This window comes from Lagenorhynchus albirostris, chromosome 15, assembly GCF_949774975.1.
Source record: "Lagenorhynchus albirostris chromosome 15, mLagAlb1.1, whole genome shotgun sequence".
NCBI classification, from domain to species: domain Eukaryota; kingdom Metazoa; phylum Chordata; class Mammalia; order Artiodactyla; family Delphinidae; genus Lagenorhynchus; species Lagenorhynchus albirostris.
In genome coordinates, this window is record NC_083109.1 from 36,705,419 (window position 1) to 36,722,717 (window position 17,299).

The 17,299-nt window shown below is 38.7% G+C and overlaps 1 protein-coding gene across 3 annotated transcripts in view; it reads left to right on the top strand.

The window, feature by feature from the left end:
• Positions 1–17,299, top strand: part of PLCB4 (phospholipase C beta 4) — a 418,294-nt gene that overhangs the window by 379,812 nt on the left and 21,183 nt on the right. For all 3 annotated transcript variants that reach the window (XM_060122522.1, XM_060122523.1, XM_060122521.1), the window contains 4 exons: positions 4,393–4,481; positions 5,221–5,371; positions 10,272–10,321; positions 10,466–10,531. In XM_060122522.1, coding sequence (XP_059978505.1) covers positions 4,393–4,481; positions 5,221–5,371; positions 10,272–10,321; positions 10,466–10,531 — 356 coding nt within the window. The remainder of the gene's footprint in view (positions 1–4,392; positions 4,482–5,220; positions 5,372–10,271; positions 10,322–10,465; positions 10,532–17,299) is intronic.

Below are 17,299 nucleotides of genomic sequence, written 5' to 3' on the forward strand. Positions count from 1 at the left end.
TGAGGAGTCATATCCAAAAAAATATTACTAAGACTGATGTCAAAGAGCTTACTGCCTATGTTTTCTTCTAGAAGTTTTTTGGTTTCAGGTCTTACATTTAAGTCTTTAATCCATTTTGAATTTATTTTTGTGCATAATGTGAGAAAGTAATCTAGTTTCATTCTTCTGCATGTAGCAGTCCAGTTTTCCCAATACCATTTATTGAAGAGTCTGTCTTTTCCCCATTGTATATTCTTGCCTCTTTTGTCATAGATTAATTGCCCATATAAGTGTGGGCTCGTTTCTAGGCTCTCTATTCTGTTCCATTGATCTATGTATCTGTTTTGGTGCCAGTACCATACTATTTTGATTACTGTCACTTTTAGTATAGTTTGAAATCAGGGAGTGTGATACCTCCAGCTTTATTCTTCAAGATTGTTTTGACTAGTCGGGGTCTTTTGTGTCTCCATATGAATTTTAGAATTATTTGTTCTAATTCTGTGAAGAATGTTATTGGTATTTGATAAGAATTACATTGAATCTGTAGATTGCCTTGGGTAGTATGGCCAATTTTACCAATATTAATTCTTCCAATCAGGAACACAGTATATCTTTCCATCTGTTTGTGTCATCTTCAATTTCTTTCATCAGTGTCTTTACTTTTCCAAGTATAGGTCTTTTACCTCCTTATTTAGGTTTATTTCTAGGTATTTAATTCTTTTTGATGTGATTGTAAATAGATTGTTTTCCTGCTTTCTCTTTCTGATAATTTGTTGTTAGTGTACAGAAAAGCAACAGATTTATGTATATTAACTTTGTATCCTGCAACGTTACTGAATTCATTAATGAGTTCTGGTGTTTTTTGGTGGCATCTTCAGAATTTTCTATGTATAGTATCGTGTCATCTGTAAACAGTGACAATTTTACTTCTTCCTTTGCAATTTTGATTCCTTTTATTTCTTTTTCCTGTCTGATTGCTGTGGCTAGGACTTCCCATATTGTTTTGAATAAAAGTGGCAAGAGTGGGCATCCTTGTCTTGTTCCTGATCTGAGAGGAAATGTTTTCAGCTTTTCACTATTGAGTATGATACCAGCTATGGGCTTGTCATATAAGACTTTATTATGTTGAGGTATGTTCCCTCTATACACAGTTTGTTAAAGGTTTATAATCATAAATGGATGTTGAATTTTGTGAAAAGTTTTTTCTGCATCTATTGAGATGATCGTGTTACTTTTTTTTAATTTTAATTTTATTTATTTTTTATACAGCAGGTTCTTATTAGTTATCCATTTTATACATATTAGTGTATATATGTCAATCCCAATCTCCCAGTTCATCACACCACCATCCCCACCCCCTGCCGCTTTCTCCCCTTGGTGTCCATACATTTGTTCTCTACACCTGTGTCTCAATTTCTGCCCTGCAAACTGGTTCATCTGTACCATTTTTCTAGGTTCCACATATATGCGTTAATATATGATATTTCTTTTTCTCTTTCTGACTTACTTCACTCTGTATGACAGTCTCTAGATTCATCCACGTCTCTACAAATGACCCAATTTCGTTCCATTTTATGGCTGAGTAATATTCCATATCTGTCGATGGCCATTTAGGTTGCTTCCATGACTTGGCTATTGTAAATGGTGCTGCAGTGAACATTGGGGTACATGTGTCTTTTTGAATTATGGTTTTCTCTGGGTATATGCCCAGTAGTGGGATTGCTGGGTCATAAGGTAACTCTATTTTTAGTTTTTTAAGGAACCTCCATACTGTTCTCCATAGTGGCTGTATCAATTTACACTCCCACCAACAGTGAAAGAGGGTTCCCTTTCCTCCATACCCTCTCCAGCATTTGTTGTTTGTAGATTTTCTCATGATGCCCATTCTAACCGGTGTGAGGTGATACCTCATTGTAGTTTTGATTTGCATTTCTCTAATAATTAGTGATGTTGAGAAGCTTTTCATGTGCTTCTTGGCCATCTGTATGTCTTCTTTGGAGAAATGTCTATTTAGGTCTTCTGCCCATTTTTGGATTGGTTTGTTTATTTTTTCAATATTGAGCTGCATGAGCTGTTTATATATTTTGGAGATTAATCCTTTGTCCGTTGATTCGTTTGCAAATATTTTCTCCCATTCTGAGGGTTGTCTTTTTGTCTTGTTTATGATTTCCTTTGCTGTGCAAAAGCTTTTAAATTTCATTAGGTCCCATTTGTTTATTTTTGTTTTTATTTCCAGTACTCTAGGAGGTGGATCAAAAAAGACCTTGCTGTGATTTATGTCAAAGAGTGTTCTTCCTATGTTTTCCTCTAAGAGTTTTATAATGTCGGGTCTTACATTTAGGTATCTAATGCATTTTGGGTTTATTTTTGTGCATGGTGTTAGGGAATGTTCTAATTTCATTCTTTTACATGTAGCTGTCCAGTTTTCCCAGTACCACTTATTGAAGAGACTGTCTTTTCTCCATTTAATATCCTTGCCTCCTTTGTCATAGATTAGTTGACAATAGGTGTATGGGTTTATCTCTGGGCTTTCTATCCTGTTCCAATTATCTATATTTCTGTTTTTGTGCCAGTACCATATTGTCTTGATTACTGTAGCTTTGTAGTATAGTCTGAAGTCAGGGAGTCCTCCAGCTCCATTTTTTTCCCTCAAGACTTCTTTGGCTATTCGGAGTCTTTTGTGTCTCCATACAAATTTTAAGATTTTTTGTTCTACTCTGTAAAAAATGCCATTGGTTGTTTGATAGGGATTGCATTGAATCTGTAGATTGCTTTGGGTAGTATAGTCATGTTCACAATGTTGATTCTTCCAATCCAAGAACATGGTATATCTCTCCATCTATTTGTATCATCTTTAATTTCTTTCATCAGTGTTTTATAGTTTTCTGCAAACAAGTCTTTTGTCTCCTTAGGTAGGTTTATTCCTAGGTATTTTATTCTTTTTGTTGCAGTAGTAAATGGGAGCGTTTCCTTAATTTCTCTTTCAGATTTTTCATCATTAGTGTATAGGAATGCAAGAGATTTCTGTGCATTAATTTTGTATCCTGCAACTTTACCAAATTCATTGATTAGCTCTAGTAGTTTTCTGGTGGCATCTTTAGGATTCTCTATGTATAGTATCATGTCATTTGCAAACAGTGACAGTTTACTTCTTTTCCAGTTTGTATTCCTTTTATTTCTTTTTCTTCTCTGATTGCCATGGCTAGGACTTCCAAAACTATGTGGAATAATAGTGGTGAGAGTGGACATCCTTGTCTTGTTCCTGATCTTAGAGGAAATGCTTTCAATTTTTCACCATTGAGAATGATGTTTGCTGTGGGTTTGTCATATATGGTCTTTTTTATGTTGAGGTAGGTTCCCTCTATGCCCACTTTCTGGAGAGCTTTTATCATAAATGGGTGTTGAATTTTGTCTGAGATGGGCAGGAGAGGAGATGTTTACTTTTCATTTTATACATTTGAATGTTTATCATGTGCTTATATTATTTTATATTATAAAAGAAAAAAGTTAAGAAAAAAATTTAAAAATCATATCAATGTAATTAGGAAGGTGATTCTGCTAGGGGTAAATTTAAAAACATACAACTTTTACGAGTTGTAAATTATGTACTGCTTTAAGGGGATGAAAATAATGATTCCTTCTATAATATTGATAAATTATACAAAATTGTATGAAATTCTGTTTGAAAGTACTTGGAACTCTTCAACTGATGTTATGTAAAAGATGATTTTTTTTTTTTGGCCACACCGGGAGGCTTATGGGATCTTAGTTCCCTGACCAGGGATTGAACCTGGGCCACCACAGTGAAAGCACTAAGTCCTAACCACTGGACTGCCAGGGAATTCCCTAAAAGATGAAATCTTGAAATATTTCTCCAGTGTTTTCTCAGCTAAAACTTGCACTCACTTTATCTACATGGTACCAAAATTGGCTTTAAATATGCATTTTCCTTCTGTGTCTAAAAATAAGGCTAGTGCTGGTGGCGTCTACTGTGCTCCAGGTACTTTTTCATTGAATGCTCATAGTGCCTCTGCAGGGTGGGTGGTATTAGTTCTAATTATCCTATGAAGAAACTGAGGCTGGAAATATTGATCAACTTGTTCAAAGTCACACAAGTTGAGAGACCCCAAGGCAATTCACTTAGCTTGACCTGCCTCCCCATCCTTTTCATTTGGGAAAAAAAATAAAGGGAAACTAAGAGAAAATCATCTGGCCTTTTATTCTTGCCTTTACTTATTTCTTGTTTTCAGCAACTAGTTGTGCTTTTCTAACCTTGTCTTATGTCCTAGGAGAAGGTACTTAACAGAAGGCATCACAGGGGTCAGCGATTATAAACAGTTTGTTAGCTGAATTTTCATAGATGTTTTCAGTAAAACAGAGAATTCACAGCTCAATGATATTTTTTCCCCCCAGATATTGTGGATGCTTTATCAGATCCAAAGAAATTTCTTTCCATTACGGAAAAGAGAGCAGACCAAATGAGAGCTATGGGCATTGAAACCGTGAGTAGCAATGGTCAATTAAAGACAACCGAGTTGGGGAAGTTTGGTTGTCTAACAGTGATTACAAGAGCAAGACAAAGTAATAAATTAATAGAACAAGTTCAAAAGTGGTTTTTGAATCTGAACTTATCAATTCAACAAAAGAGTTTCAAAGGTCTATGAGGACGTAGCATATTTAATAAAATGTGACCCACTTCCTTACTGTGGCTTCACTCACATCCAGGGATCCTGGCCCCATTAGAAATGAAATGGAAAACATTCATGATGTTTTTAGGAACATTTAGAATATAGGATGCTTTTGTGAGACACTGAAATACCAGCTAACCTTATTCAGTGTATTAATGAAATTGGCGTTTACTATTGTTTATTTTTTACTAGTCTTGCATCCAACCTTCAATTTCAGTGCACAGTTGTGGTGTTTGCTTCTTTGTTTTTAAAACTCCCCTTACTCCTCAGTTTAGAATGGAAACGGAAATCTCTCCAGTAGCTGGAAAAAAAGAAGTTATACCCTGCTTGTAAAGGAGCTACATCTGCTTTCCTAGGCTTCATCATTTGTCTCAAGCCTGAGGAAACCATGTGTTTACTCCTGCCAAGCAAAGATCTATTTAAGGAATAGAGGCTAGGATGCAGAAGGGGAAAAGTTGATGGTACAGACTGGATTCAGTAAAAGGAAGAATGTGCAAGACATTTGAACGTGAGGTGGCATTCATTTGGGTCAGTATAAACATTTCTGTTCCAGAGTGACATCGCCGACGTGCCCAGTGACACATCAAAGAATGACAAGAAAGGGAAAGCCAACACAGCGAAAGCAAGTGTGACCCCTCAGAGCAGCTCAGAGCTCAGGCCCACCACCACGGCCGCCCTGGGAGCTGGCCTGGAGGCCAAGAAAGGTAAAGGAGAGTTGTCTGGGCTCCTTGTCTCTTCTGGCAATTTTAGAATCTTTGATGCAGGTATTTAGAATTGTTAATTTTGCCAATTTTCATGGTTCCATAAATCTCAAGAGCAGCAGGTTTTCTTGTGGGTTGAACAAACAGCTTAATTTCCCTGAGTGGTTAACAGGAAGTCAGTGTGTCATCTGCTAGATCCCCTGCACTGTAGTCATACTACATACAATATTCGTAGATCTAGAAATGTTTACATTTGGTGTCCTTTATGGAAAAAACATTCACAGAGTGAACTTACCGAACTCATCCCCTCTCTCCTCCAGATACTACCATAGGCATGGGCAGTGAGCTTATGAACCAACAGAATCCTGATTGTTCTGACATTCCTGCATTCCTTTATTGAGAATTTCCCCCCATCTGTAGATATTTAGCATCCGTGACTATTTATTTGTAAAATTATTGACGGGCATCTGAAGGCCAGTTCTGTGTGGTTACCTATGAATGAAACGAAAGATCATTAGAGGTGGCATTGCAAAGAATTATGTGTCCCGTGTGCTGGTATGTAGGGGGAGCAATTGTACTGATTATTTAAAGGGAACTTCCATTCTTATTGTCCAGGCCTCCATTCTGATTGGATGATCCCCATCCCATATGATAATTAAATATTGTAAATATTCTCCTTGACCTGAATCATTTACTAAATTCGCTCTTCTTACTTTAAGAAGAATTTCTGCTTTTCCTAATGGTTTTCTATTCAGTATATATATCTCCCATTTATATGTGAATTCAGCATCTTTGGTATAAGAAGATCAAGTTGTCTGTTTACTTAAATACACACAGTGCTGCAGTTTAAGGTAAGAAATGACAGGCTTTCCTTAACCAAAGCAGCATTGTAATTTAGCAGGAAACTAAGTGTGCACTGAGCTTTGTGAAACAAATTAGAGAATGAGACAGCACAAAAGTAGCCCCAGTTGTACTTTGCAACTTGTCTGTTTCCCCCTGGAAAGAATGTGGAACAAGGTAATGATACAGGATTTGGGCGTTCCATCCAGCACTGGTCGTTCTTAACATCAGCCACCCAGACAGAGATAGAGAGTGGAAAATGGAAGAGTTTTTGTTTAGTTAAAGTTCTTGTGTCATGCCCACCAGCACATAAAGACATTAGTAATTATAGTGAGTTAAGTGGCCTGCAAAAGCAGTGTGACTAGCTTTCAGAGGACAGAAGTGATCCTAGTTCTAGAAGGGACCATGTTTGTGTTTTGAACTGTTTCACTCCTGGTTCCAAATGAGATTACACAGGAAGGAGCCACTGGAATAAAGCTCTCCCTTTCCCTCGTCCCCTCCGCAGACGCCCTGAGGAAGAGGGTCTACACACTTTCATTTTGGCCTTTTGTTCAGGAGACTTGGGAGCCTCCTCTAAGTGGCAGTACTCGGTTCTATGAGAAATGCCTTTGCACCTCCAGAGACCTTACATGACCTGAGGGGTAAGATGGGACAGGCTTCCACCCCTCGACCAGGCAGTGTTTGTGAGCGCTGACCTCTCAGAAACAAGAGGGAGAGGGCCCCTTCCAGCTGGTGCTCAGAGGAGACAAGGATGATGTCCTAACTGAGCTGGGCCTTGAAACGAAGGTCTGACGTGAACAGGAAGAGAAGGTGGAGGAGCCCGGGAGGAGGCCACATAGGAAGCAGCCAGGGGTAGGAAAGGGGGCAGGACCAGTCCTGGTCTGGAAGGATCTGGGACCACCTGAGAATGGGAAATGACATGAGAGGATTTTTTTAAAAAGACTAGTACAGTCTTGGCAGAAATATTCTTTAAAAGGAAGGAATGGATGCTAAGGGCAAGTGAAGAATTAGAGTATTTGTGCCTCTACTATAATGCTTATCACCTTATATTTATATTATATATTTATTCACATTATATTTATATGACGTGATAACAACCAGAGAAAGCAGTTATTGCCGACAAGACCACCCTTCTGTCATTCAATGTGTCCCTGGAATGATGCCTAGTAAAGATCTAAAGTCTCTTCTCTTAAGAAGTAAATGGCTGATGAACGAATGAGCCATACTAATGGCCAGGAGGGCATGAATGAGGCTGGAAGTACTCAGAGGGAAAGGAAGGATGGAAATCAGTTGGCGGCTTGGATATGGGACTTAGGAGGTAACTCAGCGACTTCAAGGTCAGGTCACAGAGAGAGATGGTGCCGTTGAGTGAAGTAGAGAACTCAAGAGGAAGAAAAGCTTTGAGTAAGATGATTCTGGTCCTGGACATCATCAGGTTCAAGCTGTTGGTGGTACATCTGGGTAGAAACATGCAACAGCAGAGCTGTGGTAGGTAAAGAGGAGGTAGAAGGGAGAGAAAGAGAGAGAGTGAATGTGAGAATGCTTAGAAAGATAGCAGGAATAAAAACAAAGAAAAAGAGAGAGAGATCTATGTTATAAGAAGAATGAGTTTTGGAAGGTATTGTAGACAGTCCAGAGAAGTTAAGACTGCATAATTACTGTTGGATCAGGGATGCCTGGGTGATGAGAATGGAAACCAGGTTAGAAAAATTGATGATTTAAGATATAAAATGGTTGTTGTGTAGAGCAGTAGCATGTTGGTAGGAACCAGTGAAGAGAAAGAGAAGGAAAATGCAAGAGAGAGGTATATAGTGAAACAGCCTCTGAGGAAGAGCTGAATCAAGAGAAAGGAAATGATCCTGCTGCATAAAGAGGGAAGAGAGGTGTCCTGTCTGAGCCAAGAAGAGAAGTTTCAGGGTGAAAAGGAAGCTGTCAGGGTGGAGCCCGACAGAATTTGCTGTGAACATCTGTGAAGGTGAGGACTCCTGAAGTTCTACATGATTTCTCTTAGACACACAGTCAAATAGTAATAACTGCACCAATGATGCTTGATTTTCTCTTTAATTTTAAGGATAAAGAATTAAGGAAACTCAACTAGTTGATTTCCAAATTACGGTTTGAGAGAAAACAAGTCATTTTTAATGAGCTGCGTTGATAAAAACAAAAAATATATATACTGAACCTTCAACTAGTCAAAATCTTTGGGGCCCAAATTGTAGAAATTCACCCCTACTTTCACACCAGAAGCCTGGAGACCTACACTATCCAATATAGAAACCACTGGCCACATGTGGCTCTTTGGGCTTAAAAATCAAAACTTGAGTTCCTCAGGTGCACTGGCCACATTTCAGGTGCTCAAGAGCTACGTGGAACTCATGGCCATCCACTGGGCAGCTCACAGATGGAACATATCCACTCCTGTTGGAAGTCCTATTAGACAAGCTGCTTTGGACATATAGATGAAACCAAGCATGTACCAGTTCCTGTTCTGTAGAGTGTGTTTTTTTCCTAACTAACTAAATCATTCACAGGAACTAACACTTTTATAATGTGTCTTTCTCCAAAAAAGACCAAAGGTTTATGTTTTCACAGGGTCCTGTTAATCAAGATTTCATCGAACAAACACCAAAAAAGAGTCTCATCAGACTAGGTCAAACTCTTAGTATTTGTTAGATCTCCAGAGGACCTTGCATGCCCCCCAATTCTGTGTGTTCATTTTATAGAAGAGAGAAAAGAGACCCAAAGATAGGGAACTCTTAGTGATGCCAGGATAGACTCCTCTGCCCTGCAGTAAAGCAGGGAATTAGCTTGTGATGTCAGACCTAAGAGATTAGAGAGTAGCCCCATGATCCCTTGACACCCCTATCACAAAATGTTATAAATCAGAAGACTGATTTCTCTCCGCCATGACTCTCCTTTTTTCTGTCCTTACCACGCTCACACTGGATGTGCACATCTTCTTAAAATGAGTACAGCTGAAAAACAAGAACCTAGAACTTGACACCTATCTTTCTTGAATATTTCATACCTAGCCTTTGGGATTCTAACGGAAATCAATTATAGTACAGAGTGCACATTTGTCTTGTTTGCCTAAGATGAAAATCTGCAGTCAAACAGAACATGTTTTGGGATTCGCCTACAAATGTGGTTGCCATGACAACACCTGGCTTAGCATCACTCCAGTAACAGGATGACTTAGTATATTAATCTAGGTCCTCATGACAGCGTCCTGTTCTACGATGGTTTGATTTCATTATTTTCTGTCTGTTAAAGGCATTTTTGGACTCAGTAGTATATCACTTAAATGCTAAAATTAAACTCAGTTAAAGAAAGCGGCTGAAAAAATGTTTTGTTCTTTGATGATGGTTAAGCTGGGAATAGAGTTGGTAGTTAGTGGACTGATAGGATGAGCCTTCAAATACAAAGATAAAGGTAACTGTAATAGATGCTGCTGTGCCTGGTCTGATCTCCTCTATGGGGTTGGTGTCACAACCCTCAGTGTCTGGGAATACTGGCTGACTGCAAATCACAGCTGCACTTTTCTCCCTAGAGTTGCCCTCAGACCATGCGAGTTCTCTTGCCTCGAAAAGGAAGATTCTGTAAAATCTCTGACACCCTTAGCTGAGTGATATGGGGTTACAAAAGCCCAGTTTCCTTACCTCAAACTAGAACAACACCAGAGGGCCGTTTATGCTAAAGAATTTCCTGTAGGATCAGACCTAGGCTGGATTTCAGCTAGAAAGACACTCAAGCTTCTTCCTCTACCCTATCCTGCTTCTCTCCCACCCTCTAAGGGGTTTCTCCTGAGAGCCTTCCCTTGATAAATCGTGTGTACACAAATCCCCTTTTCAGGCTCTGATAGTAGGGAACCTGACCTAAAACAATAAACGTTTCAGGTAAGTGTCTAATTAATTGCTCTGTAATAGGAAACTAAGATGTTTATATCCATAACATGACATGGAAAGCTGCGTCAGCATCTTTAGATGCAATTTCAAAACTGTGAATTTGATATGATCACTTATTCTCTCTCATTTTTAATATACACAGTGACTTTTTGTTTCAGGTATTGAACTGATCCCTCAAGTGAGGATAGAAGATTTAAAGCAGATGAAGGTAAAATTACTCCATCATTTTGCCAGCACTCTTGTGTTCTGCCTGTTGGTGAAACTGACTTATTTTTGTTTCTCACCAACTGTAATCATTGTGGTAGTACTACACACTTATTTGGGATCCTGTCTTTCTTTTTCCCCCCCACAGGCTTACTTGAAGCATTTAAAGAAACAACAGAAGGAGCTCAATTCTTTAAAGAAGAAACATGCAAAGGTACAGTGTTTTGTGTGGGCAAGCAATATGTGTGTGTAGTTTTGTTTGCTTGTTTGTGTGTTTTTTCCTTTCATCTCGCTGATGAAACCTCACAGCCAAAAACACTACTTAGAAACTGATACCAGCCAACTGGGCAGAAGGACCTTCATTTTAACTGCTTAGAAATGAAATTTAAAAATAGAATCCATTTGGGATTGGTTGTCACTGATTTGTGATCTGTGTTTCTAACATTTATTTCAAAAGCATAACAAAGCTTCACCCATTTCACAATTGTTTCATAATTTGACTTTATCTAAACGAGTGGGCTGTCACCTGACTATTGAAAACCAGCGCATAGTCTTAGTCTCTGGGTACCGAAATTCCCTTAGTCACTGGCAAATAGTTTGCCATACACGGTGTGTCAGGGGAGATGCTGGCCAGCTCCAAACTTCTCACCCAAGCCACCTAGAGAAAGAGTTTGTCTCACCTTCCCCCCCATTATGTAAACTCTGCTTGCTGGCCTACTTATGGAATATAGTTGTTGTTCCTACTTACCCATAAGAAGAGGTCTTTGGACAGTGATCATGAGAAATTCTAAGTTAGCTACAAATTTAAGAGAATAGCAGGAATTCTCACGTAGGTTGAAAAACTTCACAGCACCCAGACGCCATCCTGCTTTCAAGTCTTCCCTCACTGGGAAAAGAGACAAACGTGATATGTTTTTCCTTCCTAAGATGTATCACAACAGCTGCTGCTGCTGGAAGGGTAAATATGTCCTCTTCCATTACGGGTAAGGAGAGCAAGAGAAATTTTAATTTCTTAACTTGAAAGGACTTCTGAATTCTTTTAAGCTCATGTTGCCATCCCACTTCTTTATACCCTGACCCCAGCCTCAAACCAAGGCACAGCCTGCAGAGCTGGACTTGAGTGATGAACCTCTGAGTCACTTCAAATACGAAGATGCAAAGAGTGCAGCCTGGAACTCTGTCATCTCTTTAATGGTTTGTGCTCCTTTGAGAAATTTGGCCTAATCTTGGCCTAGTAACAGTCCCTGTATTATTGCCTTCATGGATTTGCTGATATAGCGGTCACTTCAAAGACTGCTCAAATTTCAATTCTATTCAGTGGAATTCCTTTCATTGCCCACGTGGGAAACCCGCCACAGATGTTTATAAGTGTGGAGACAGAGCTCAAGTAGGGATTTCCATTTTATTGGTCATTGGCAGCAAGCTGGAATATGGAAAGGGAACAGAAAAGGGAGAGAAAAGGAAATGAGAATGCACTTTCAATGACTTTGGTTATTAGGAATGGAGTTGGTAACCATATGGCAAGGCATCATCCACCAGATTTTCCTTCTGTTTAAGTTGGATCTCTGTTATTGAGGCAGGCATCTCAATGGCCTTTGGACTGATTGGAAATTTAAACATTTTGCCTGAGTCTCATTTAATATTTCCTTGAGGCATGACCAGGAAATATACCATGTCTGATAATAATAAGAATAATATACCATCTAGGATTTTTGTATGTGAAGTATTTTCCAGATGCTGTGCTCAGCACTTTATATTTATTACCTCATCTTATACTCTCTACCCTATAAGATAAATTCTAAGTCCCCATTGTGCACATGTGGAAGTTAAGATCAGGGAGGTGAAGCCATGTAACTAATGCCCCAGCATTAGAGGGTAGCAAAGCCAATATTTGAACCCAAATTGTCTTGAGTCTGGAACCCATACTCTTATTGCATTATTCTGTGAAGGATATTGGATGCTTCAGTAAGTAAACAAGTTCCCGCATTGCGTCAAAGGCAGTGGCAGCACATGGGACAGTATGTAAATCTCCATCTAGTTTGGACAGTGTCAATATACTGGTTACCTGGACAGCTGCTGAGGAAGGTTGCTCCTTGGTTCTTTAGAACTTAACCTATATAACACTGAGCAGAATTGTCTGCTGGTTCGCTATCTAAAGCTTCGAGTTCAGACTGTCTCAGTTCTATTAACAGGCCTATCTGCTTAATCGGAAAAGTGGCAAAGATGGTGCCTTAGTCAGTTTGGGCTGCTATGACAGATTACCATAGACCAGGTGGCTTAAACAACAGTTTCTTTCTTACAGTACTGGAGGCTGGAAGTCCAAGGTCAGGGTGCACCAGTTTCAGTGTCTGATGAGGGCCCCCTTCCTGGTTTACAGACAGCCTCCTTCTTACTGCTCCTTACATGGTGTGGAGAGCTTTCATCTCTTTCCTGTATCTTCTTATAAGGGCACTAATCCCATTCATGAAAGCTCCACCCTCATGACCTCACCACTTCCCAAAGACACCCCCTCCAAACACACTGGGGATTAGGGCTTCCACATTCAGAGTGGGGAGGGATACAAATATTCAGTCAATAGCAAGTGAAAAATTATTTTTGCATGAGAGAATTTAGAGGTAGCTTTGATAGCTCTTCCCCTCTGATGGCACTGAACTTTATTCCTTCCATTTTCTTCACACTTATTGGTGAGGAAATATTAGTATTTAGTAACAAATAATTCCTATATGGCAGAATAGAATCCAAGTTGCCTTCATTTGCAGAAACAACTTCAAGCTTCTTGGAGCCCCACATTCTAATAGAACCAAAACTTAAAAGGAGATTTTAAATCTCCCTAAATCCTACCATCTAAATTTGTGTGGACTTTCGTAACAGCTTTAGTGTACATTTTTTGGAGGAAGCCTTCAAAATACCTTCAGTCAAGTAACAGAGCCAAATTGCACAGTAAAATATACAGTGCTTGCCTGTTGCTTTTCAGAATGCTTTTTGAAAGCATTTCTTAGCAGGCAAATGCGTTTCATGGCTTGTTTTCCATATCCTCATGTACTTCAGAAGTTAAAGTCACAAATGTATGATTATAAGCTTATGATGAATTCCTTCTCCCACATTAAATACACAGGGGGCCCACTTTTCTATTCAACCTGCTTTGGCAGTATAATTTATGAACTCTGAATTCCATAATCTTTTTATATAGAACTACCACTACTAATAAGGCTGACATTTATTTACTGTCACTTTTGTGTTACACATTGTATATACATTCTTAAATTCTCGCAATATCTCTGAAACCCAAATGGTACTATCCACATTTTAGACATGAATAAAATGAAATTCAGAGAAGTGCCTAGAGCAATATAACTCACTCATGCTGGTTATAATTAAAGTGCTTTTCATCTATTTGAACTGTCCAAAGGCTTTGCAAATAATTATTTTCAAACAGTTAGACCTTTCTCTCTATAAAGTTTCTGTAACTTTTCAGTCTATAGTACTTCCCTAATTCTTTCCACTGTCTCATCTGAGCCAACTTTTAAGATTAAGGGTATATTGGAATATTTACTTGCCCAATATATACTGAGGTCTACTCAACTAATGCACTTGTCTTTAAAGCTGAAAAAAAGAAACACTGGTGAAGGAGGTGAGAGGATGTGATGAATCTATTACCACTGGACCCACTTAGTGCCTGATCCCATTTGATCTTATTTATCCTAACACTAGTTTTTCTATCTGTCAATACTTTTCAAAAGGTAAAACTAGCTAATATATACATAAGCATTTATTATTTGGTATTCTTATAACAATTATATAAAGGAGTATTATAATTATATTAACTTGTATCAGTTAGCTTTTGCTGAGTAACAAACTATCCCCAAACGTAGTGACTAAAAACAGCCACTGTTTATTTAGCCCACAATTTTGTAGCTCAGCTGGATGATGTTCCTGGTCTCATCTGGGTTCACTTGTGCATCTGCTGTCACTACCAGTTTGGCAGATGGTGGGCAGATGTGGGGGGCTGGCTGACTTTGGAAGGCCTCTGCTTTCTGTGGTCTCTCATCTTCAGCAGTAGTCCAGGCTTGTTCACATGGTAGGGGTCCCAAGAGACCAAGCCTCAGCTCAGAACTGGCACAGCATCACTTCCACCTCCATCTCTTGGCTACAGCAGGTTACAAGGCTGTCCCAGGTTCAAGGGATGAGGACTCTACTTCTTGGCAGGAGGAACCACAAAGTCAGGTTGCAAAGGGAATTGGATACAGAAAGAGAAATCATTGTGGCCCTTTTTGCAAACAGTCTACCAACCATTTGCCAGATGAGATAATTTACACTTAAAAGAAACACAGCTTGACTAAATCACCCAGCTTTTAAATGGTGGAGCCAAGCTTTGGACCAAATTCTATCAGACTCCAGAACTCAAGCTCTTCATCACTGTATTGGGTTGCCTCTGAGTTTTCCCACATTAGTTTTTATTTCCACACATCTTGATGGTCTTAGTGAAAGGTTTTTAAGAGTAGTCATGAGTCTACAGGGCACAGATATCTTGGCATCCTTTGGGACTGCTTTTTCAACACATGATCCTTGGGCCAAGAACTGGAGGCTTCATAGAACTGCATATTCTTGTGCCCACTGGAGACTTTGTTATCATCTCCAAGGAGAAATCTAGGAAATACATTTTAAATAAGCTCCTCTCCTATGCACACTAAATTTTGAAAACTGTTTCTTTAGGAATATTATTTAGCACTCTCTACTGTTCCTCAGTGAAAACCCCACTAAAGGCCTGTAAGATACAGAACAGGCCTCCCTGAAAAATGGGTTTTGCCCTGTTGTCAAGCAATAGTAAGGATTAACTACCCCAGCCTTTCTGTGAAACAATATTTATATAACCCTTTCTAACAGTTACAGTGCTACCTAACTATGGCCACTAATTCAGTCTTTTTCTGAAACACCATGTAGGCAAAAAAAAAAGCAATAACAAAAACTGAATGCATCCCTTGGACCACCAGTTTGCAGCATCATCACTAGATGAGTCAAATAAAATGCCTGAGAATCTGACTAAAATTTGGCATTTCAGTAAAGCTGCTAATGGAAAATATGCTCTTTGCTATGCAAGCAGTTTTGCTGTTAATAAACACCAAGACTACTGTTAAACTCATCAAATGTAATTCGTGGTAAGAAGTCAGTAACAGACCTACAACTCTGTCATGAAGTAGAAATGGGCAGAGACACAGCAACCACCCACAAAGGTAGCTTACTGGTAATCTCAGAGGTGCGTGCTGAGCAAACGTGATTTACTCAGATGTTTCAGTATCATCTGTGGCGTGAGAATTTATGCCCAGAGTCACATCAGCCACAAGAATGAATTGCAGCAGAAGTTTTTCCCAGAAGAAGCTGAATTTACTCTTAATGTTTTTTTTTTTTTCCACTGAGCAAATAGATATACTGTAGCTTTTGAGGTTACTATTGATTTTTTTTTCCTTTAGCAGTTCATGGTGGTAGACAGTTCTTTTTTTTTTATTGGAGTATAGTTGATTTACAATGTTGTGTTAGTTTCAGGTGTACAGCAAAGTGAATCAATTATACATATACATATATAGAGCAGGTACTCTTAACTTTGATAGAAACATATACAAATCCTGCTAAAAGCCATACATTAATTTCCCCAAAATGTTCCAATTAAGATAGACTTTTAAGTCAACATATTTAATTTTGGTACTCTTGACCTGAAAGAATGAAAAAGGGCTTATCTCTTCCATAGGGTATCATGACTCAGTTAAGGACCAAAAGAATAAAATCAATGATAGTTTTTTTTGTTTGTTTTTTGTTTTTAGTATAAATAAGCTTAGAGATAATTTCCTGGCTCCTCTAGTTTGTACAACAGGAAGCTGAAGCTTGAGCCCACCGCCATGCCCATCACGTGATGATCAGTAATTAGGTCCCCATTTCTTTGTGAAAGGGGAAGTGTTGTCTGGGAACCAGATTATCCCAAAACTTCAATACCTGCTACCTACCACGCAGGGATAGTTTTGAGCACAGAGAGAAACACAAGAGATAATTTTTCAAGGTGAGCTTACTTGTTATGTGTATTCATTGTAATCATTTTAATTCAATATGCTTCTAATTTTTTAAAATTCTATATATATTAGGTAACTTGCAGCTCATAACCATGAATTAGGTTGGGCAAACAAGGTCCTGTTCAGTTTTCTAATAAAGAAATTGAAGCCTGGAAAGATTTATGTTTGTTACACAAGGCCACTAGGATGAGCTGGGACCAGAATCCAAGTCCTCTTATTGCTTTTCCATGCTAATTTTTTTAATTCATGCAACAAATATTTACTGAATCTACTTTGTACCAAGCATTGGGCCGTGTAGTGGTGAAAAAAAGAGGTTTTCCCTGCCCTTGTATAGCATATCTTATATACTTGAAGCCATCATGAATGCCTTTATGGTACAAACACCCTCATTCCTCATATCTTAATTGGGTTAATTAAGGTTCACCAGAATACTTCCTTAAGCAATAGTCTATGTCAGCTTACTTCCAATCCTCAGAGCCTCTTTTTTTTTCCTTTTCTTGTGCTGCACTAGAATATTTAAAGAAACAATCTTCTCCACCCTCCTTTCAATGATATTTGCAAGAGACATAGCAATGTGGCACCTCTGAAATGTTTTATTCTAGACTTGCATAGAGCCCCTTATTTGCCCAGGAAAATTAATGCATGTGCCAGACAGGCATGATGATTACTAAATCTTAGAAGGAAGGCTAGTAGTAGGGTGATTTAGTGGGTTTTTCCCCCATGACAATGCAAGAGTAGCTAAATCCATTTAAATAAGGATACATCGACGTGTCAATCTATTCCTGCAGCAGTAGGTTAAGCTTGGAGGAAAAGTTTATTGATTTAACTTCTCAGGCTGTTCTCCCTTCTCCCAGGTCACTCTCTGCATGTTTTCATGAGTACTGAATAATATAAGTAGATTTGTATGTAATTGTATTTCGAAT